This window comes from Apteryx rowi, unplaced genomic scaffold (assembly GCF_003343035.1).
Source record: "Apteryx rowi isolate R43461 unplaced genomic scaffold, aptRow1 scaffold_113, whole genome shotgun sequence".
Classification (NCBI taxonomy): Eukaryota; Metazoa; Chordata; class Aves; order Apterygiformes; family Apterygidae; genus Apteryx; species Apteryx rowi.
Window position 1 is genome coordinate 1,236,956 of NW_020447342.1, and position 24,507 is coordinate 1,261,462.

Here is a 24,507-nt window from a genome sequence, read left to right on the forward strand (position 1 = left end):
GCACTTAGGTGTCTGAAGCTAAGCAGCATCAATAGGGCATCAGAAGTGGAGCACTACCTGCTTCAGGGCGCTCTTGCACTGGGAAACAAGCAATCTTCCCTCCAGTGCTGCCCTGCATAACAGCAGTGAGTGTCGAGGAAAGATGCTGTAGAGCCTGTGCCGTACCACCCGCTCTCCCCTCCTGTGAACACAGCCCCCTGCCGCTCTCCGAGGAGAGACATCCCTGACCTTCACACCGGCGGAGAGTGCCAGGCGCGGATCACATCCCACAGTATCGTCCTGGGGCTTTGAACTGCAGAGCAGCAGTCAAAACCAGACTGCTTCGAGAAAAAGCAGAACAAAAGCAGCAAAAAGCTGCCTTGGTACTTGCTATGAACCAGCCATCGCTGCTTATAAATGGGATTCCTTAGCTGGGCTGCAGCACTTAGAGCTGAAGGGAAAGGCACCCTCCAGCCTGCCACAGAGATAAAATATAGACCTTTGCAAATTACTGCATGTAGGGGAAAGGACATCAAATGCAGAACTGGAATAGGACAAGAGGAGATGAAAGAGGCAGAGAGAAATTTCAAGTGATGTTTACCGTATGACACAAAACCAAGTTAAAGACTAGTTTTCTGTCCATTTCCCCTCCCCATCCCTAACTCTAAAATGACATGGGAAATACAGCCACTGTGCCTGGATTACTTTGGAGGCAAACTGAGATCTTTTCTTAGGTAAACACCCATTACTAGTCCTCCATGGAAGTCTTTTAACACCTCTCCCACCGAGGGGGAGAAAACAGCGGTTGTTGCTGACTATCTCCAGGCACAAACGAAGAGGCAGCAAAAATCAGAAGCAGGAGAAGGGAGTGGTCCTGGCTAGGGGTGGTTAGCTGGCAGCGCCCAGCACTTTCTTCTTTTTGCCACCTTTTCCCAGTGAGAGTCAGCGCCTGTGAGACAGGGAGGAATTGCTGTTCTCCCAGCAAAACTGAGCCGAGGAAGGGYGGCAGACATTGCTTGGCAGCCCCGTGCGTGGGGTCCGGCTCTGCACACACACCCCCCCCACACACACACACCTCCCTGTGTTATGGCCAACGCAACTCGGTGGCCCCGAAGACGGTAGGACGGGGAGGYGCCCGCTGCTCAGGGAGAGGCGTCCCACTGGCCGGCAACGACAGGGGAGGCATGCGGCTGGCCCAGGAGCTCACGGGGCCCCGAGGAGCTCAAGGAGGCCAAAACTCTGGTGCAACAGTGGTGACCGGGGAGGGTTTTGGACCATCACAAGAAGGTGCACCAGGCCAGGAGGAAGGTGTCAGAGAYCCGCAGCTCCCCATCATGCTCAAAGTCCCCTGGCCTGTCACTCTTCCTCTCTCCAGATCTACGTAAAATCTGAATTTATTTTGGGTAAGGTCCATTCAAACAGAAGAAGAAGGAAAGATCTGTAAAGAGGGGAATGTTTTGTTTACAGTTGTAAAGAAACAATTATTACGGAAACATGATTTTGGTAGTACTGCAGAACTAGACCTGGGTAAATTGTGGGATTGTATTCAAAAGTGACAATGGAGAAAGAAGCAAAATTTAGCTCCTGAACTGTGTTACATTTTTACAATTTACATGCCTTTGCAGAGTGAGAGAAATTGTAGGTTAGTGAGTAATATTATATCCCTCATGTAATGAAACCTCCTCYAGTATAAGCGAGCTAAGACTGACATGCTCCCTAAATATGTGAATACTTTAATACYTTCACCTTTCCTTTGTGTTTCAGCAAAGGAGAAGTGATATTACAATATAAAACAGAAACTGAAAAGAAAGGAAGAGATTATTCCGGTATTGATAGAGGGCAAAGTATAATAATAGGAGGGAGACCAGTCTTGAAACTAATGCACCAGACACAATTACTAGGATTGTCTCTCTCCTGCTTTCTCTCCCAGGCTCCAGGAGAAGGAAGAATCAATTAGCTCTCAACAGGCTATGACCTTGAAGGATACAGCTTTAAGGGGAATATGCTGAGTAAGACGGAAAAGAGAGAAGAGAAAAGGATTTGGAAACTCATGGAACGGCCTGGTTCAGAAGGGATACATCAGTCACAGAATATGAGATGTGACATTTCGTTCCTAGTTCTGGATTAAAAATAATATTATCAGCACAAAAGAGGCTTTCTGGGAACAAGTTGCCTTGCTCTGCCTGAAATGGAAAAAAGGGCATCGGAAGGGACAATCCTATTTGCAGATGCTGCTTCCCAAGGCATCTCTCCCAGAATTTTATAGTTGTCAAAAGCATTCATAAAAAAAAAGTTATCACGGATGCAATCTGTCAACCTCTCCAACAAATCTTGCTGTACATAAAATGCAAGGATGTGTTTGAAATGCAGCTGTTTCAAAAACCCCAAGACAGTGCTTTAGAGCTGTCCAAAAAGTTCTTTTTGTGTCTCTCTCAATTTTTAGGCAGATCTATTGCAATGCACTTTTCCAGCTACATTTTCTTACAGTTGCAAGGAACTGCAGCCCTTTGCCATAGCCAGAATTACTTGCCACGGTCAGAATAATTACTTTCTACAAGACTGTCTCACCCAGAACAAACCAAACGCAACTTACGGCCAGTCCTCCCTCTCCTTCAGTCCATATCTATATGGAAATCAGATGCCTTAAAACACTTAGGAGACATTTATCTTAAGAAAATTAAGCCAACACTAAAAAATCCAACCCAATCACTTAATTTCTGGACACCTGTTTATTGCCCAGATGTGAGCAGATAATAATGTAGATAATAGCTTTTTGTCAGTGACTGCTTCAAAGAATCTTTTTTTCCCCTTTATTTATTTCAGAGATGAAATTATCAGGTGATGAGAAAGGTTTGCCTTGCATGTGGAAATTCAAAAGGGTGAAGGTGGTCCTGGCATAACTAGCTCTTGGCTCCTTATCCCTCTTGTAGGAAAGCAGCAATCTGGGTTGGATGGTGTACCCTGGTCACTTTATGAAATAAAAAGAGGTGTCATTTATTTCACGCTACTTATGAGATTTGCACTCCAAAAGGATTTTCTGCATCAGCTATTGAAAGAAATCACTTAGTATAATTCTGTATAACTGCAAAGCTGGTTAAGTGTCCCAATAATTCAAGTAATTGCTTACTTCACACAGACAAAAAGCCCTGTCATTTAACTGCACAGCAATATTGCCCTATCAGACCAGGTCCCTCAGACAAATTACTTTTAATCCAATGGCTGGTGATAGCCATTATCTAAGCAAAAGGCAGCAGGGCTTCTGTAGGGGTATCTACAATTTCCTTTCAGTGAGCCTGGAATAGCTCCCAACAGCGAGCTGTTCAGGACCGATTCTCAGCTGGAAGAGGCTCCACAGAAATCCCTGGAGCTACTGTGCATGGGCACATTTTCACCACCAAAGCAGTTGGCCCAAAATATCATATCTAATTGCCGCATATCTATACTGAGTCCGACCCTCGTGGGGCTAAGCTCCGTGGCAAACTCCTAGTGACTTCAGGGCTCCAGGGTGAGGTCCGGCATGTGCTAGCTGCAGGGCGGCTATCCTGCGGTATTACAGGGAAGGCACAAGGAGGAAAAACGAGATGGGGTCCGGCGAGGCAATTCACCAGGAGCCGACTTTCTCACCCTGACCACTGCAGCTTTCTGTGGGAAAGCCCAGCCCCGCGCTCTCACAAATGGCACGCTGCTTTTGCTTTTACTAGACTTGCACAATTTTGCACAGCTCAGGAACCGCTAGCTTGATCTGCTCCAGATATGATGGGTTGAAATGCTGAATGTCAAAGAAATTACACTTGAGCAATGCACTGGTCTGAGGCTTTGTGATGGCGACTGAGAAAATAATCCAGGTGCCCTGGGTGTGTTTTGCTTCAAGGATGAGTGAAGGCTCATTCGGAAACTGATCCCTCCTGCCTTTTCACAGGCAGGAGCGCTTCCCTGAAATGCCCCACTACAGTCAACAAGGCAACGTCTGAGGAAAAAGTTTAACAAGATTCATCTCCTAAGGGAGGAGAAAAATGCAAGGAAATTTGTACTCTGCTCAGAAGAGAACGGGAAAGATCATAAGCTAACTGCTAAATTAATAATTCCCAGTGTCTAGCTGCTTGAAACGCGCTGTCGCTCTTTCCCGCTGTTCTCCCTGCCTGTTTCAGGAGGATGACAGGGACGTTAGCCAGCAGCACACTTCAGGAAGGAGGCAGCAGAAGTGCTCTGCAGGCAGAGCGAAGAAAACGAGCGCACGCGGAAGATCCAGTACAGGACACAAATTAAATTTAYAAGAGAAATCGGCCGATAGGCCGTGGGGAACAGCTGTCAGGTAGAGACACCAGGTAAACCACACGCCTCCCTGCTTGTGGATGCAGAGAAGGGGCTGACACCGGCTCTTTACGCAGGTCCCAAAGGAAGCCCTCGTCCTTGCCATGCACACCTGACAAAGTTCAGAGGCCCGTTGGTGCTGTCCTCGGAAGGACACCCGTGCCACACCTGCTGTAGCCCACTTAGGCTTAGCATGCCAACCGCGTGTCATCCCTGAAGACAGCCGCAGAGCCATAAAGTGCCTCCTTTTTTTTTTCCTTTTTTTGTGGAAGGGAAAATAAAGAAACATATCTTTCTACTTACAAAGTTTTGGAGCAGTTTGTAGGTTGGTTTCTGTCGCTCGCGCCTGGGACGCTGTGGTAGGCTCCCGGGCGGGTGGTGGCAGCGAAGGTGCGGCAGAGGACAGCAACCCGACATGGAGGATGCGGTTGTACAGGGTAGGCTGGAGGGACGTTTTGGAGGGCACCAGCGAGCTGTCCGTTCGCACGGTCACGCCAGCCTTGCTCTCGGGGCTAGTTACGGGGAAAGGCGAGGTGTACACCTCCGAAGGCACCCAGGCGGGCAGGGCTGTAGCATCCACAGCACTGTTCGGGTCTTGTCCTATCCTCCCCGGGTCAAGGTGGGTGGGAGAGTCATACTCAAAAATCTTGTCCACAAAGACCCACTTGAGGCCAGCAATGCAGAGGCAGAGGCTGAGCAGGCACGCCAGGATGGGGGCGATGCAGATCTTTTCGGAGTTGAGGCAGCCCTTCAGGCGCTCTGCCTCCAGGCACACGCAGCAGGTAGCAGCAAGGCCTGCTATGCCCCGGACCCGCCTGTCCTCCCTTTGGGTCCCCGGCATGTTCTCCTCAGCCGGGAGCCCCTCGAGGGACGCGTCGGGCCTCAGCTGGGCTGAGGGGCTGGGAAAAGTGTCGGCGGCTACTTCAGACATGTTTAAGCACCAGCTCTCAAGCAGCTCACCTCCAAAAGGCCTTAACTCTATCACAGTCCATTACTGTGAGACACAGACAAAAAAAACAAATAAATACATAAAAAGACGACGGTAGTAATAGTCACACAACTCCGCAAAAATCACAGAGCGGGCGTCAACAGAAGGTCCGAGTTCGGCAACACCATCCAAACTGGGAGAGGAGCAATGCACAGAAAAGGTAAGAAACCCCCCTCCCTCCACCCAGAGCCCTCTGCCGCTCTCCTCAAGCGAGAGTGGCTTCGCAATTACGGAGCTGCTCCTTCCTGGCCACTTTTATAATTCCTTAAATGCCTCTCAAGCAATTCCAGCTCTTCCACGGGAGGGAACAAACAAACATTCCCCCCCCCCCCCGCCAAAAGCCAACAGAACAAAACAAAAAAGGAGGGGGAAGGAGGGCGAGAAGAGAAAGGACACCGCCAGCGCGGGAGCAAACCGGCTGCGTTAGGTGAAGCAGCAGCCCAGAGCGAAGAACGGCGAGGCTCTCACCTTGAGCGCCTGAGGCTGGTGTCTGCTCGGACGAGGAAAACAACCGTCACGCGGGAGAAGGAGCAAAAGCAAGACCGGTAGCGGCGGCGGCGGCGGCGGCAGGGGCGGCAGGGGCGACGGCGGCGGCGGCGGCAGCATCCTGTCGCGCTGGAGCGGCGGCTGCAAGCGGCTGGATCATGACAGCGCAGCAGGTGCCGGCCGCCCGAGCACCGCGGCGAGCGGCATCCTCGCGCCGGGGCGGGCGGGGGGACGGGGGGGACGAGCGGTGCCCGCCGGCTGGTGACTCCCCTTCCCTCCCCTCCCTCTTTGTCCTCCCCGAGCCGGCGAGCGCCGGCTCGCTCGCTTTCCTCCTTCCCACCCCCAGCCCCCTCGGCAGCCGGCTCCTTCCTCCCCTTCCCCACCCCCAGCCCTCCGCAGGGCTGCTCCCGGGGAAATCAGCGCGCCCGGCAGCGCAGGACCGCCAGCGACTTCCTATTTTATCCAATTAGGAGGAATACAGGCCACCGAAGCGCGGGGAGGCAGGCAGGCAGGCAGGCAGGCAGGCAGGAGGTGCGCATCGGCCGGCGCGCGCGCCCCCGGCATCTCCATCCTCCTCGGGCCTGGAGGTGATGGATGGATGGATGGACATCGACCGCGCGCTCTCGCTCGCAAGCCCCTGAGGGCCCGGGGTGCGCTTCGCCACGCACCGGGCTCCCCGAGGCCGACACCCGAGCTCTCCCGCGGGAAAGCTCTCCCTGCCTGGCACCTGGAGACGGCGCTTCTTCCCCAGCCCCCTAGTAAGTTTGCCTCACTCAGAATGATCTGGGATGCATCGTAGGTCAGGCCGGGGAAAGTGTCCGGGGGGAAATAAAAAAAATCATTCTACCCCCCCAGCAGGTTTGCACTTAAGTTATTACAAAGAGGAGGTTTGCACCATTTTTTTTTTTTTACAGTGCATTTTCCAACCCCCTCTTCAAGTTCCTAAGAAACCTGCAAAATCAAAAAAAGAAAACCCTTTGCATTAAACTCAACTCTTCAGCATACTTCTCGAGACCTGGAATGCTGCTAACATACCAGAATACAGTGTTTAAGTCCTCACCTCCTATAAAAAAAAAAAAGCCCAAAGAATTTCAAAAAACCAAGCTTCCACTTGCTCTTGCCTATCATTCTCCATCACTACCAATATCTAGCACTGACTCTCATTTCATCCACTGCAGTGTAAAGCAGGGGTAAATCACAATGGAGGTAAGATCAGAATCAGCCCTCTGCCCACTCCCTGCTGACTTCCACAAAAAAATACATCCATGTAACAATACAGGCATATGTACATAATGGAGAGGGACTTCTAACACAATTTCCTTGGACCTTGTGAAAACATTTACATCAAAGATTTGGCAACATGAAGCCCCCTTTTTCCTTAGCGCAACTGGCTGCAGAAGGCATAAGGAAACAAAGAACTGAGTCCTTCAAATTGCCCTGAATTTATTTCTGCTGGTACTTCAGTTAGGCATCCAAAAGGTAATTTCCTTTGTATTTACATGTTTTTGGAAGTTACAAAAAAATGCACCTGTCTCCTCCCACCTCCTCTCCATGCTTTCACGCCCCCTCCCCAACTATTCACCAAGATCTCCATGGGAACATCAGAAACATTCGTATAAAAAAAGGTTTATCAAAAATCTCAATAAATCCTACAGTGTTTTCACAGCTTCTCCTGTCAAGGGCTAACTGACGAACGTCTAATCACAAAGCTTCCTGCGAGGCTGTAGCAGCCAACTCAAGTAATCGTGATGCTACTGCATTTGAGCGCCTGGAGATTTTACCTTACAACACAGCCAACGATAACACTGGCTGGAAGAACATATAAAGATAAATCATCATACGATCTAGTCTACCTGCAGGCTAATGGTGCGATCAGTAGCCTCACACAGAACAAACAGCTTGCGGCGCGCGGTTGCTGGAGCACACGGCTCCGTTCACGAGCACCGGTGCCGTTTAGCTGGCAACATCCTGCATGAGAGCCGCCTCTTTCAAGCATCTGAGAACACGTTTCAAAGAGCGATAACCACGCCGGCACTGCAGAAAGGGGAAGGTTGCGGCAGCACTGTCATGACAGCTGTGATRGTCTGCGGATACAAGCAAGCAGGTTTCTAGGGAGATGTATCTTTTATTAAATTAAACTGATAAAGCTGGGGAGAGCAGACATGCTTTCACGCACACCAGTTCCTCCTCAGGTGTGAAGCTGACGCAGCGCTCCTCAGGGCTGCCTGCGAGCTGAGAACCAGCTGGGCACACTCTCTTCATTGCACGGATGAGAGACTGCAGCCTCCGAGCGCTCGGCGCAAATTTTCTAAAGCATCTTGCCCGTTTTATTCATGTCTAATTTTTTAATCATCCTACTTCCAGTAAGACAATTTCCCCTGCTGACGCTGCTCTGAGCAGTTTTTGTAGCATTTTTAACGCACTGTCAGGTCTGCATTTTCCTCGCACTGGCTTTCCAGGCAAACGACCTGCGTTTAATTCTTTTAAACTTTTCCTGCAGCCTTCGTTGCTCTTCCCATTTCACTGCTGTCCTTCAAATTACACTTTTGCTTCACTCACGTCTTTCTGGTGCTGCCAGAGCCAGGGTAACTCCCGCCGCCTCCCTCGGTTTTCCCTGCGCTCCCTGCACCTGCGGGGGCCGGCCGCCTCCTCCCGGCACGCCGCCATCCCCTCCTGCCGCCGGCATCGGCTGCCGGCACCGGCCGCCGCCGCATCGCCTTCAGGGCTGGCTCCCGTCCAGGCTGCAGTGCCCTGCTCGGCTGCAGGTCTCCTGCCCGCTGGACCTCCGGCTGCTGCCTTCAGCACCCTCCTCCTCCTCCTCCCTCCCCCAGCGCGGGCTGCAGCGCCGCTTCGGCCCCCCGGGACCGAAGGGACAACTCGCTGTTTTTAGGGCTCTTTCTCCATCCACGCTGAAGCAGTGTGGAAATCTGCAGATCTGGGACATCTGCATTCCCATAGTAGCATACTAGCATGGACATGCCATGCTTGGAGGAGGTTAGGGCCTCCCTTGGAGGAGGAAAGTGCTAGCAGTTAGTTAATGGAAAGGAAGACCCTGGGAGAAAACAGGAGGGAGTGTGGCCTCGCAGGTGCAAAATTTTACCAAGGTAGCCCACCGGTGGCCAATATAAAGATAAGACGGGAAATGCTTTTTCTTTTTGTAATTAGGTTAGGTCCCTGTGCAAAAATTTCTTTCTGATTACTACGTGGCTTGGGTCCCTTTGGCATAGAGGAGACAGGATTATGACTCTAGGCTAATGAAGCTAATGTGTGACCGAGATCTGGGCTCATGCTGTATATTACGTGACAGGGTGAAACACAGAGGTCTGCAAACGGTAACTTGATTTTGTGGCGTGTTCTTGCGTGTTGAGTCAGGGGTTACTTTGCTAAGTTGCATTCCCAAAGGCCTCAAGGAGAGACACAAAGCAAAAATCAGCATTAAACACCAGTCAACCATGAGGATGAAAAAGCTGTACCTCTTCCTCCAGTTTTACGGGTTCTAAAAGGTTGATTTCATGTTACCATGCTGCAGAGGACCATTCTCCACAGCCAGCCACAGAGATACAGAATTATTTCTGAATGAAGCATAAATAGACACGCAATCACGAATGACAACATCCTGCAAACGAGAGCAGCAAGTACCATTACGCTCAGCTGACCCCTCAACCACATCATAGCCAGACCTCAACCTGCTGAATTTTGTGGAAATGAGGCCTCATAAGTCCTTCACCTGGAAGCCACTGGATTTCCAATATTCATCTGCTTTAACTAAAGACCCCATAATTCACAAAAGGATTCCATAAGAATAATCTAAGAATAATCTTCTTGCAACTGCTGGGGCCCTAGAAAACTGATTTTTGTCTTCACAGGTGCCTACATGCTCTACACGGACCTGCTGAATCACAGTTTAAGAAAGGACGATCAGTGGACCACAGGACGGCACCAGCCAAGCGATCTCCCCCCAGAGCATTGCCTTCCTTTGAGAGGACTTCAGTTCTTCAGAAAGAAACAAGAAACAAGCAGCAATACGTGGTATCAACTGCTCCATCGTGTGTTCGATTGCACTCCCTTTTTTTCATACATTGAGAAATTAAAAGCAGTGCAACCAAGAAGCTAAAAAGAAAAAAAAAGTGCACATTCATTAATAAGAGATTGATGAGGAAGATAAAAGGATCTCTTTTTATTGATTGCAGGCACTTKCTTCAAATTAAATAAGTGCACCATTTAAAGATGGGAGGTGACCAAATGCGAGTGAGCGGGCCCAGTAAGCTGCATCACTGCCAGCCGTCGTGGTGTGGGAAGAGTTGGCTGTCACACACGCGACGCAAAAAAGATTCGTTTATTCCTCCTTTCGATGCTTCGCCAGTCTCCCGTCCCTCATCCATCCCCTCGGACTGGTGCCAGCATTCTCTACTTTTGAGTCCTTCCGAAAGTCTGTATTAAAAACCCCATCTCTCAGCTCAAATGGCACAAGGAGAAAATTTCATTTTGCTTCTCTACTGGTCCTTTCACTGGAACTGCAAATGTTAACGTGTGACAGGCTGTCACTCATACCCTCCTCCCCCATCTTTCACCTGATGGAAAGCCAACAGGATTTATGCGATTTTGCTATTATTATGCCTCTGCCCATCCACACTCCTTTTCTTTTCTTTTTTTTTTTTTTAAACACTCTGTCCACTTACAACCGTATATGACTGAGGAGAAAAGACCTTGACCCCCTAAGAAAAGGCAGGAAAACGTGAGCACAAAAAATATGGAAACCTTAAGCACATGTTCAGCCTCAGACATGTGGATAAATGCATCAGTGTCAGCAGAATTATTTGTGTGTTTAAGCAATTTGCTGTAACAGGACTGCTGTGGGAAGATCCGCTCTCCCCAAAGCCTTCCCAAACAGCGCAGGACACAGGGACGTAAAGAGGACATCATCCAAACCATCTCTGTACGCTCAGGCTGAGATAGCTGTCCTGAAATTATTCCAGTGCCTACGATAATCGCGCCAGAATCAAGTCCTCTCGGTAGCACACTTTCTGGAAATGTTTGGAGCGCAGAATACAAGTTTCAGTGTAGGTGAAAAGTTTACATTTGAGAGATCACAAGCTTGTCTCCGTGGCAGAATTTTCTGTATTTGCAACCTAGATACAAATTTACACCACCCTTTTACATCAGGAACTAATTTCCTATMAGTACAATAGCAGCGGCTTACAGAAACGGTCATTTGAAAAAAACAGCACAACTACAATGGCCCTTCAAGATATATTTATCCTTTAAATAGCTGCTGCCAGTAAYTGAAACTGAAAGCTGACATGAAGTAGGCTGTTATTGCAGGGGAACCGAAAGGCTTTCTGAGTCTTTTCATCTTCAAGTGCAACGYGAGACACCAGGTTTCTTTCATCCTAATCAGAAGCAGAGCCTGTGGCACCGCATGAGATGCAGCAATCCAACATCCYGCCGTGAATGCCAGGAGTTTCAGTCAAGGGTGAGGGAGCTGGGACCGTGCTACAGCCCCACGGCCCAGAGCCACTCRCTAACTCCCACCCACGTCAGCGGTCAAGGGCCTTTGAGGGTCTCCGTGTGAGCAGCTTGCCTGGGAGATGGACCAAATTCCTCGTGGGCGTTTGCCGGGCAAGGGGAACGGTGCCGCTCCGCACCGACGCGGCGCTGTCGGGTCTCAGCGCGGGCCAGCCTCGAGCCTGCCTCCCTCTGCCCACGGCACCGAATGTCTCCATACCCACGATCCCGCCGCCGCGGGGGGAGTCGCTGGAGGCCTAAAATTTGAGCAAAGGTCCTGGAAGCCCTGAACTGAGGAATTATCCCTCCCACATTGATCCCTGGTTAATAAAGCAGTTAAACACGCATGGAGTTAAACAAGTAGTGAAATGCCTTCCTGGTTAGAGATGGGCTAGATCACACATCTAAGTGCCTTTTTGAACCAGGGCCTAATTCAAGAACTGAACAGGGATTTTTGATCCTAGTGCCATGGTTTCACGATATACACGGCTTGGCAGCAACATCATCCTTTTCCCTGCCTGTCCCTGCTCGTTGCTGCCTCTGCTCTGCTGCACTGTTTCAGCACCGCTGCTTAAGTGGTTAGGCTGTGAACTGGATGAGAGAATTGATTTTTGACTTAGAAAAATATTTTTTTACTCTTTTTTTTTTGGGGGGGGGGGGTCAGCTTACTGGCTACTTCCCAGTGTAGTCCCATAAACATGTCTGGAGGCTGGAAGAACTGGAGCAGTACCCTGCACCAGAGGACAGAAATCCCTTGATCCGATCTTCTCATCGAAGACTGCATAGGGATGCCAAGACCCAGGGCCCTTTCTGAGTCAAGGCTTAACTTAGGCACCAGTTTAAGATCCGAACAAGACACCTGTTGTTTAGAAAAATCTTCATTCTACTAATTACACCTTTCMGTTGTCTGTAATGACAAAACTATGCTTGCACGAATTCCCAACTTTTGCTGTTTAAAACTTTAAGGCACCAAACCACTACTTTAAAGTGTCATTTTCAAAATTTCAGCTACCTGGGCTTTAATATAGAATAACTCTCCAGCTTGTATTTAGTATTTTGTTACTAGGAAAACAAAAACAGAGACATCAAAGACATGCAGCTGCCGCACTGACTGCAAGGAAGAACTTTTGCAGTATTAAATAAAGAGACATTAATGAGGATATTAACATCCCGCTGGCTTAGATTTGTAAAGTATGCCTTACAATACAGTTACGCATTCAGAATCTACAAGCTTCAGAATTTTATTGCAGAAAGTATTATGCTTCAGTTCAAGAGCTAGTTTGATTAGCAGCCTTCTGCAAACACCTCCAGATAATGAATTTAATATACCTTATCCTGAATCAAGATATTCATTCAATTACACTGGCTGGTTCAGCTCTGGTCATGTCTACATGTAACCTTAAAATGTTCAAGATAAGGTGGTAGAATTGAGACACTGTCTGTTTAAAACATATTAAAAAACACAGTATTTGTAACTGCTGAAGTTCCAACAATAATGAAAACGACAGCTCTCATCATGTCTCAGAATAGTAGCATCATCAAGGACATTTAATATTTAATACTCTTTCTTAGTGCATTCAGAAAGCCAAAGAAGGCATGAATCACTCCTTTGGCATTGGCTGGAAAACTTTGTCAATTTCCAGCAAATAATTAAGAAGAATTCAAATAAGGATGACAAAGGAGATTTTATGTCTAGTCATGAGTTTTTGGTAGTCTAACTGAAAATGCTTTTATTACAGAATCACAGAATCACTGAGGTTGGAAGGGACCTCTGGAGATCATCTAGTCCAACCCCCCTGCTCAAGCAGGGTCACCTAGAGCACATTGCACACAGAATCATAGCTATGTTTTTAATCCAGATCCCTAACCTGAATTTTAAGGTGTGTTTTTGCAAATCTTTCTCAMTCCTGCACCCAGGCACTGTTTGTGCTATATATGGTCTGGCACAAAAGCAGGACATTCACCTCTTAGAAATCAAAATTTAAAGTGAAATAAAGCAGTTACTTTTCTCACACACAGGACTTTCATGTTCCTACATCATGTTGGGTCTTGTTGAGAAAAAGTGAGGAAAACAGCAGAGAAAACTCCCAAACCTTAAAGAAATGCCTATTGCACTCTCATTTCTCTGAAGCAGTTCAAGGCTACAGGGCAGATTTGGTGCTGCTGCAGACACTGCGCAGAGCCTTACACCAGAACAAAATGGGTTCATCATAACTTGCTTGCACTTAATGACTGGGCATGCACAACGCAGGGCGATTGCCGCTGGAAGATATAAGAACAGTAGTGCAGCTTTGGAAATATTGCCGCCTGCTAGGCTTTGGACAACCTACGAATGGAGGGTAGGAGGCAGTAAAAGAGAGAAACATGAGTTTTTAAAGCTTGCAACGATACAGAAGAGGCAAGCAAATATAACCTTTGCTATCRAACCCAGTTATTTCTGATCCCCACTACTAACGGCAAGAGTATGCGTGGGAGTGTTTACACACCCATACAGACGTATATACTGGAATGAGTGTCACTGCAGTCATCAAGTCATCTGATGGGTGCATTTTTCCCGCAGCGTTTCCTGCATCCAGCCTGCAGGTTCTCAGGTCACATCTGCTAGGGAAGCCTTGTGTGACCCTGCGTTCCCCCACAGAGGCAGTGGGGTGGCAATGGGATGAGAAAAAGGGGGTGGAGGGGACAAGCTGTCTTCATCCCTCTGCTTGAGGGTCCCTACAAAAGAAATACCTTTGCTCTGAAGCAGTCCTTGAAAGAGTAGGCCAGACAGGAAGGGCTGAGTTTGCCCCGTATCCTGTGTTCATAACCAAGCTCACCCCAGCTCACCCAGAGAAGAAAAGTCAACTAAAACAGAGATGTCCTCATCTATGCTGCTGGAGGTTCGCAGTGCGGTGGGAGAGGTGGGTGTGATGGTAGGGAAGGGAAATAAGTACCTAGAAGCTGCAGGAGAACGAGAAAATGMTGTTTGGGGGCTTTGCAAGATTAGGGCAATGGTTTCCTGAAGACTGGTGGGACTGTTTTTCCGACGAGTGTTTTTGTCCACTCTTCTGTGGTGTTGCCACCCTTCTGCAGAGCCCAGCATTAAAACAGCTGCAGCTCTCAGCCCTGAGGTATGACAAGATCCCAAGCTGCTCCAGTTACAGAGGGGGTTTTCAGGCCCTAAGGGACACGGGGAAGCCCAAGTGACACGAATGGCAACTGTCAGGCCAGTTTGCAGACAGAAGAACTCGTAGTAAACGCTTAGGTGCAGACCCGCAGCCTTTACCTTCCCTTGAAATCAACAGGGGCTTAAATGCCTAGACAGAAATCAGACATGATATAGTGCAACTTATCTACTGTCCTTCCCCAGTCCACAGAGAGAAAGAGGCACTCGATGCCATTCACTGCCTTAGCTTGTGCACGCACAAATGTCTGTCCCTAGATCCCTGCCCGACCAGGGCCTTAATTTGCAGTCAGCTCCTATAAAGCTCTAGCACTCCTTCAAACATTGACTGCTGCAAGGGTGGTGCCAAATTTCTTGCCAGTTTGGGCAAGAATTCAGCCCACTGAGCCAAGGCGGTAGTGAAGGTAAAAGTGCTTGCTCTCATTTGAGGGTTGCAAGCTTGCTCTCGCGCAAAAATTCCCTGCCTGCTGCTTAACGGTTGCTTAACTCCAATTAAACTGAAAGCTTGCAAAGGGCAACAAACCCTCTCCCTGTTTCCAGTTTCACATCGAACCCCGTGTCCTTCCTACAGGGCTTCTGATAAAGGAACTATATTTTAACGACTTTGCATGTGGTAGAGGAGAAAACAAGGATGTGACCAAAATAGATCATATTCTGAAGACACGAGCTCCATGGGGCAAAGCCCGTCTCCAGGCCAGAGCTCCCCTGGGCAGACCGGGGCTGGCACGCGTACTCATGGGCATAGTGTTGTTTCTGCTTATTCCAGAAGCCTGACGCTCAGCTGAGGAAGGAAAAGGCAGGATGTCTTGAAACCTTTTGAACTCCTTTTCCCCCAAAAGGGCTAAGACGGGGCTCCTACCTCACTGAACAGTTTGAAACGATTCTCTGGAGTTCTTGTTAATAACACTTTAAAAAAAATATGTAAAATTCTGCTCTTCGCGTTCCTTTCCTTCATTAGGCATCAGTTCGCCGGTTCAGCAGGAAAGCAGCCTGCCTCAGTTGTTCACAAAACACTCTTTGAAGCTGCCTTGAATGACACAAAATGACTAAGGTTTAACTGAAAAGCAGAAGGGGACAAAGTTTTGGCCTGCACTGCTGGATACGTGCTGGTAACGCTGCACAGTGCAGGTGCGAGCAGACAATACGCTTCCCCTAGCTCACTTAAGGAGCGCTAGCATCATCCCAACAGTGACTATTAGGGTCAGACGTGGACTAATTAAAAACCTATGCAGCTGGGGTCTAATCAGCATTAATAATTACTTGTAGCTGTTTCCACCACCTTCCACCCTCCACCTCCTTTCTTCCCCTGATAAAAAGAAAATCTCTGTGCACATATGTAGTTACAGGAAGCGTAATGCATTATTAATGTGGCTGYAGCAGCCAGAAAGTTTACGTTTACTGCTTACCACTGTAGAGGTAAGTTGCAGCTTCTGGCAACAGCCAGCTGGCTGGTGCATTAGGTAAATGAGAGAGTTTCCAACCGTACCAACTAAAACAGCTAAATAATATCAGATGTATGGAAAATCCCAGAGGCAGGGAGGCATGGTGGGGCTGAGTCTGTCACCGAGGCAGGCAGCTCTGGACCACCTGTAGGAATTATTCTGGGAACAATTAACTTGCCACAATAAGGTTGTGTGTTTTCTTTGATCCACGAATGTGATTACATTCAAATGCAGTTACGCAAGTCGGAAATCTCCAGAGCAGAGGCAGACGGGAAATGGGTACAGACAGCAGCAGGAAACAAATTGCCCCAAAATAAGGTCTTTACCAAGCCCTTTTCCTCATGCCCATTTCCTACTGAAACAACATGGTGTTCACAGTGAGCCGGAAGAAAAAAAAAAACAAACCCGCACTTGCCCTATGGTTTCAAGGAACATCAGACAAGTCAGACAAGCCAGAAGTGCTCATTTCCTGGCATACTGCACAATGACCTGTCATTGCAGACATGTATCTGTCAAGACAGTATCTGCACATGCGTTCTGAAGAAATGCCTTTCAGATTTCATTTTCCAGATGATTCTGGACAGCATGTTGTGCTGCATACAAATATAGATATATAGCCCAAACCCCTGAAGCGAAGGCTCGGAAGCAGCAGGAAAATATTGTACGACTTCAACAAGTAATAAAGCTGTGGATTAGATAAACGGATAAAAATCACAGAAATTAATTCAAACCTGTGTGCCCAGCAGGATGCCTTTGTGTGCTATAAACACGAGTTTCTTTTTTTTTCCCCTCTCCCCAACAGGTTCCTTCTCTGCACAAAATGTGCAGTTTCTTGACACAGCGCCTAAAACGTGAAACTTGTAAACAGCAGCAAGGAGCTGTCCTAAAGCTGAAGCATCAGGAGCTTCTCCCGTGGAGCGTCCGAGCACCACGTGGACCTCAGGAACATGCCAAAAAAAATGCAAGCAAACCTCCGCCCTGGAGGGGAGGACCCTGGTCAGGAGCCACAACCAGCGGGCTAGTATAAAGTTTGGTCCCCACAATGTTACTGCTTCGTTGTCCCAGATCACTTCTTYGTTGCTGGGCAGGTCAGTGACAAAAAGAGCTGCAAAAATGGGGTTGCCGCAGTGCCAACCATTTGCAWCACGGCTCCCAGCTTCACCCTGCAAACTGTGAACCCTCAGTAGTTTTCTGCTGATAGAAATGCACTCTTTCTTCTTCCTGTCCATTGCACATAAATGGGATTAGGGTAAAAACCCTGCAGCTGAGGGTGACTTCCTTTGGCAACAGTTAACTACAATCTCATCAGCTGCCACCAACTATTTCCCTACTGTAGACAGCCTTTTTAATACCGCTGTGGGGAACTGTACTCAGCTGACACAGACAAATCCATTGGTAATTACTTGAACTAATCCTATTAGGAAAGAAAGGCTTTCAATTGCTAAAGCAACAAATACCTCTCAGAGAAGGACCCCCCCCCCCCAACACACACTTAAAATTTAAGCACTGCCCCTCTTCAAACCCCAAATAACCTGATTCTTATTTTACACAGGAAAAAAATGTGTTAATTGGAATCAGACTGTTTAACATCTTAACAATTTATAAAAAAAATAAGGAAAAATTTATTGGAAATGCCTACAAATTCTAAGGAACTCTGCTCACCTCCCCATATTTTGTTTGTATTTTACAAGTCCACAGTTCAGCTTGTATATTTTCCAAGTGAACGAGGCAGATGTTTACAGAATGTGAATAATTTTATAACGATTTTGCCTATGCTCTACATTTATGCTCCAAGAGGGGAACAAACATATGATCCCCAGATCTGCTGTTATTTTAGTGCTGTGGTAACACCATAATGGTAGAGTTAACTCTTTCATGTGCACATCAGAAATTCAGCTAGAGTATTTAAAATGACAGTAGCTTGATTTATTGTGCAATAAGAAGAATTATTCTGCRGCCAACAGCCAAACAACTAATCTTTTAATACGGCATGTGAAGTCACTGCATTTTCTTTATGAGAAAAAAATAGCCAGCTCCAAAAAAAAAAGTGCTTATGCACCTAAAATGTGCCTAGCTTGGCTTATAAGCACCCCTGTCCATGCGGCCTTAGGCACTTCAGCTCCCTTCTCATGCCTGGACCTGATCATGACCCAGAAACAAGGCTGTCCTCYGTTTCTTGCTCTAGATGGTGCTGGATGAACCAGGAATGCTCCTCAGACCCTTCTGGGCTGCAGGCTGTTTCAGGGACGATTTACATCCAAGCTCCTCCTGCTGAAGGAGGTGTCTCGCTTTGMAGAAAAAGAGGTAGTATTTTCTAGACTAAAGAGAAGATGAGCTCACTCAGGCCTTTTTTATGAAACCTTGTGGCCGGAGGAAAGACTTGCTGAACACTATCTCTTCCCAGACTAATTGGTGCATTTATCCAATGGTGGTTTAATGGTTTAATGCTTTTTTTTCTTTTTTTCTTTCTTTTTTTTTTTTTTAACCAGAAGGAGCTGAGCTGAGCACCCTAATTCAGGCTGGTGCCCCTACTAGGTCTAAGTGAGGTGTTGAGGATGGTGGCACAGGCAGGACCAGAGACAGCTGCCCCTGTTCCGTCCTGGGCATTTCCCACCTGCAGGCTGGCTGCCTGGCTCCCCACTCAGCACACGAACGTGGCACGTCTTGCGGTAATTATTTGGACTAAACCAACAAGGAAAGGTTTTTAGATTTGAGGCATCTAAAGCCTCCCTGGGCACTCACCAGSGTGTCCACACGTGCAGCTCGGGGTGTGTTAATTGCTCCCTCAAGGGCCAAGTGCCAGACTGGGATTCCCAGCCTGCAACCTTCATTCATCCTGGTCCTAAGGGACATATGCAGGGTGGCTCAGCAAAGCTTTCCTTTGGTCAGCATCTTGCTAACATCCAGTTGCTGAACTGTCTGTCTTTCTTGAGCTCTCAGGAACGTGTCCTTCTCCCAGGGTTATTAACCCTGTGATACAGTTTTGCATTTGCAGCTGTACAGCCTCCCTCAAGTAGCAGACTTAGGAAAATGTAAGCAGAGCTGCATTTCAGTTAGAGACCCTGGGATGCCTCTGGAAAGAGGAGTTGTTTGATACCTTGGCAGCAGCACTGAGGTGTGCTCACCATGAGTGGGAGTGTGAAAACAAATGAGAGATATGCAGAGTCTTTGTGGGACTTCTCTCCTTCATTTATTTAGCAAGTGCAAGTAACTGCAAGCACTCTTCACAGCCTCCCACCGTACGAAAACAAGGGGGAACATTTTGATTGGTGGTGAAAGAATACAACAATATCAGCTAAAAACTACAGCCATCTCAGAAATACATTGCTTCTGTCAGTGACTAATGCATGAATTAGAAAACTCRGGCAACTAACTTCGAGCCTCTGTCCTCACTCACACAGCCTGCTTTCCAAGCYGAGATCAAACACCTCATTTAACAAATTGAGCCTTTTCCCCTTCCCCTCAAACATTCATCTTTAAATATGTACATTTTCTCATAGTAGCATTATGCATGGTGTTTGAAATAGACATGGTCATGGAAATTCCCAGAGGAAACCAAAGCACGGCTCATGTTGCTCTCACTGCACAGGAAATGCAATCGTTCTTATTCATCTATAATGAAGAGTCAGAGTCACTGTMTTGCTGTGCTGTGGAGGAAATTGCTGCATAATATCCTTCCATAGCAAGACAATCCCCGCTCTCCAAAGCAGGCTAAACATGCAAATTCTGTAGACATATTTGGTGCATTTCTAACCATAGTGGGTGAAACGACAGAGCAAAGGAGAGCWTGAGTGACAAGAAACCCTGAGCTGGCTCTCTGCAGAAGATGTATTTTTCCTTGCATGTTTACCCATATATTAATTGCATCTACTCTGATGCTCAGGAGAAATTGTCATCAATCTAAGCTCAGTTAGATGCCTTGCAGTGACTGTAACACACTCCTCTTCCTCAGTAGTTCACAAAGGCTGCAAAATGGGACCCCCAACCTTCTCTCAACTTAGGTTTGCACATTACCAGCATAGTCAAGGATTTAATGTTTGCATGGGAAATAGGAACATGCATTCCCTTGCTGCACTAACAAAAATAAGCACTTCTTTTGCAYGGGCTAGGAAGCCTCATGTTTTAGAATATGAATCAATTGTATCACAAGAGGGCAAGGACGACATTTACTGAGTGACCAGACAGTTCCAGTTGACCATGAAGACTCTTTTTACATCTCCCTCACCTTTCTAGGGCCTAGCCCACGGTTAGATACAAAGACTGTAATCAGCATATCCTGCTAGGGCAATACCTATATTCCCACATCAGTCATGCAGAACTGTGTTGAAGGTGTCTGAAATGGCRTGCGACTTCAGCAGTAATGTTTGATTATGTGGCTCGCTGCTGTAAGTGTTTCTACTCAATGCAGATAAYGGATGAGGAAAGGCAGCAGACCCAGAGAGAACTAAACTCCAGTTAGTGGTTCAGGGACTGACCATTCATTGTCCCCAACTGCCCAGTGTCTGCAAGGCGGGAAAAGCTCCTTTCCAAAGTCAGTAGGCACTGGGTGGCCTCATGGTGAGGAATTTGATCCAAGGCATAAGAGGGTGGTGGTTGCTATGGGAGAGCGGGAGGGAGCTGGAGCCAACAACCAAACAAGATTAGAGAAGAGACAAGACTCCCCACAGGTCTAGTAAGAGGAAAAATAAGAGTCAGAAAGGATGAGTTACCTCTCATTGCTGCAGATTTGGAGGAAACTCATTTAGCAGCGGCATCATCTTTCTATTGTGTCTTTCCTCCACCAGTCTCTGAGGCACTAACTGGTGCCTTTTGCCTGAGACAGGACACTGGGCTCGGTGGACCTGGGGCTGCATGCTTTTATGTGTCTCTGACTAGTCTGCTTTGCTATAATCTGACTGTATACTGATGGCAGAATTTCTGCCACGCAGCAAATAGAGTTTTTTCAGGTGGTTAGCTTCCCTTTCTTCTCCCACTTCTTTAGCACTAGGACACAGCAGATGAACCAAACAACAGCAAGCTGAACCAAAATGGAGAGCCAATTCCTTTTTTGTCTCCCATGCTAAAAAGTTACCTGATACTCATTTATTCTTAAATAATATTCTTAAGAAWTCTTTTTTATTTTAAGAAGTTTTAAAAGTCTCAGTAAGCCTGTGCCAGTTTATCAATGATGGCTAATGTGTTTCTGCTACAGCTACCTACTCCACAGCTTGCTTGCAAATTTGATAATGCTYAGTATGTTGGGCTAACTCTTTTCTGATAATTTTTTCTTCACCCAGAGAAAATTATCCAATTAGTACTTCATCCATGCTGCTTTTTTAGCTTTTGTGAATGGCAATCTCGTATTTTACAAGATATTTAAAGACAATAAAGCTATTCCTCAAGATCAAGCATCATCCTGAGGAACAGATTCTTAACAAATTAAAAGCGAAGAATTCCTCCCCTATACCCAGCCCTCCTGACTGGCAATCTGCTAACAGCATCCATGTGTGTATAAATTCCATTTGCACATTTAAATTGAAAAGCTCCATTTGCTAAGCCTACCTACAACTGTGCTCTCGCTAGGGTGAATATTAGGTCTCTGATATGTGCATATTACCCAATAAATATATAATTGCAAATGCAACCCACAGCCACTTATCTGGAATTTTACTGCAYATTTTCTGCACATAAACAATAGCAACAGCAATAGGTTAGCTCTCCAGGTCACCATTTGGCTGAAAGAATCAGCAAGGTGCTGCTGCTGAGCTCTGGTCTTCTGAAATGAAATTCACCCACAGCACTGCTGCAGACACGAGAGGTCACTGGTACCCTCAGTGCAGGATGCAGAGACCTTGGGGAAGAGACCAAGGATCTTCTGCGTCCAACAGAAGCATGCGGTAGGAGCAGGCTGAGGTAGACAGTCCCTGTGTCATGCCTCATTCCCACCGGCCCTGCCTCCAGGAGGGCATCGCACCTGAGCCCAGCCCTGACRTGCTGGCTGAGCACAGGTGGGGAGGACTTCAGGCTTGTGTCRCCTCCCATGAAGCCTGGGAGTGATCCACAGCTCTTTGGGATCACAGTCATGTTTGCTCAGCTACTAGACTGGAAGAACATGTGGAATCCATATTCACAGGATTCCTTCCGGGGATAGACCTTAACCTCCTCCTCCCTCCAAAGCAACACATGTATGGGAGATAAAAGCATCTACGGTGCAAACCCGTAGCTTGCCTAGTATCCAGAGAGAGGCGCCTGATTCAGAGCCTGTTACACAGGAAAACTGGGACGCCAACTCTGCTTCACGACTGACAGACAGACAGACAGACAGACGCGCGCCTGAATGAGCTGCCTTGCTCCTTGAGGCCCTTCTGCACACTTCCTGCAAAATGCATTTTTAAAGTCCTTCTGACCTTTTGCAGACTTTGAGACAACTGTTGCCCTAGTGCCTGTTAATTATTAGTTGCCAACTGTGGCAACTAACGGTTATCACGCAAGTAGTTAAAATATTCAAGAACTCTGCAGAGCCTGCAGCTTGTGTTAAGACAAAGATTGATCCCAAGTGGAAAATAGAAAGAAGAATTTTTTTCTGAGGAAATAGTAAAAGTCATAGTCATTATAGAAAAGGTTAGGTTAGATTCCAGTCTTATTTCTCTATGTATTCTCTGGAGTCAGGGAATTATTCCATGTTTGTACTGCTTTAAATAACATAAAATATTCAGAAATTTGACACAGTAAATGGCAGTTTTGGACTTTCTTGTTATGGCAAAAAGCAGAGGGGGTGGCGTCTAATCCGACTAAAATACCAGACATTTAAACCTGCTCTTCTCCCAGAACAATAGCTAAGYTGTTGAACTGATGCACCATGGCATTGAATGCCAGTACCTAAGAGGATACAATAACATTTTAGCTACAACTAAAAGAACATCCTTCATTACTATATATAAAAACACAGACATTTCAAAACAAATAAAAGCACAATGTGGGTTTAGCTTACTTCTAATTTGAGAAGACATGAAAAAAAATCTTCTACCACTGACAATTTGTGCCACAATTGTCAGCAGCGGATCTGTTCGGTTGATTTCTTCAAAGTAGGTAACTGTGGCCTCTCTCAAAGCCAGAACAACCAATTAGATGTTTGCCTGTAAGCATCTGAAGAAACACCCTCATATTTCTTCCTCAGAGTATGGCTTTATCTTTTTCTATTAAAAATCAGCTACTGCAGTAATTCTCCTCAACAAACCTGCTGACATTTTGGAAAGCTCGAGGGAGAATTTCTAAATACCTGTCCAACACTTGACTACCTTATTAAGAATCACATTTCAGATCATTGTGAATATTACCAGAAAAATATCAGTAATAAAGTTCAGTGTTCCACTTTCTGAACTTCAGAAAAATAATGACTTTATTATGTTATTTAAATCATGAAGCATCTTCACTTCTGATGGGCTACTACCAGGTATAAATGCTGAACATTTAAGATAAGCTYGATTCAAGCACATGGTGCTTGAAAAAGCTTCAAGCCGTAGAGTTGCATCCAGCCAAATCCTTCCTGACTCAATATCTATTCTGAACATTTATAGCTCCGAAGCAAGGAGCTTTTCCATGCTGAATAAACAAAACAGAAACAAATGAGCCAACAAAAAAGCCAAATGCTCAGGGCTGGAAAAAATGGTCTTGTCCCCGATAGGCTTGAGTCTGCAGTCTCTTAAGCATGGTCCCCCCTTCCTGCCCAAGAGCAGWAAAAGGGATTTAAAGTGTGGCCCTGGCCGCTAGGCTTGGGACGCTGGGCTGTAACGCGGAGGCTCTTGTGCCCTGCGAGTGGGGAAGACCGGGGAAGGCAGATGCTGAATACGGAGGGGAGGCAGGATGCTCCCGGCCCAAGGCAAGCGTCATTACTGGGCTGCATCTACGCGACACACAGCTTGGCTGTGGCTCTCCTCTGGGCCCCACGGTGAAGCTCTCTACCCCTCAGTAAAAATACTTCTGGGATCTGTGGGGGGGTTTTTTTTTTTCAGTGCAAAGTCTCTAAGCAGTTGGAGGGTGGGTCGTAGTGGTGTTTTTATGTCGTGAAAACGGAAATGTGTTAAATTCCTTCTGGTGCAGTGTGAAGGTCCCAGGGAGTGTTGGGGGTGCAGTGTCTGTTGGGATGATGAGGGAGGACTGCTTAGGGTGAAGGGAGCCCAACCTGGTGGAGTTATTGCCTCCTGGGAGAGGTTCTGGTGCGCTCGATCCTTCAGATCATGCCTGGGTGTCTTGGAGAGCAGTAGTTGACATGAGCCAAAAAGATACAAGAAAGTCTGTTAACGATGAATCAGACAGACACTGCTCTAGCACTCCTTGGCCTCACTTCACTTACAGTCTAGGCTTAGCCTTAATGATCATCTGTCATAAATTAGAAATGCCCCGTGCTATTTCAAATTTCAACAGAGATGATGCAGTTTGGAAATCAGAATGCCATGAACATTTTCCTCCCATTGGGCAAGCACATCTCTGTAGAAAGGAAAATTTGGACTTATCTTGTCAATAGATGTCAGAGAGCTGGATACCGCTATTAATATGAATTACTAATGAGGCCTACAGAGCTCTGTATATCCATAATAAAGTTGAAATGCCTAGCCTGAAGAGTGGGCAGTCAGGGGAAGAAATCTTGTGAAGAA

The 24,507-nt window shown here is 47.0% G+C and overlaps 1 protein-coding gene across 3 annotated transcripts in view; it reads right to left on the reverse strand.

The window, feature by feature from the left end:
- The window catches only part of NRG1 (neuregulin 1), a 298,496-nt gene that overhangs the window by 95,380 nt on the left and 178,609 nt on the right, over positions 1-24,507 (reverse strand). For 2 of the 3 annotated variants that reach the window (XM_026078232.1, XM_026078224.1), the window contains exon 1: positions 4,594-5,857. The exons of the other annotated variant lie outside the window; for it this stretch is intronic. In XM_026078232.1, the coding sequence (XP_025934017.1) occupies positions 4,594-5,221 (628 nt within the window). In that variant the 5' untranslated portion in view covers positions 5,222-5,857. Of the gene's footprint in view, positions 1-4,593; positions 5,858-24,507 lie in introns of those variants that run through there. 3 annotated transcript variants of the gene reach the window in all.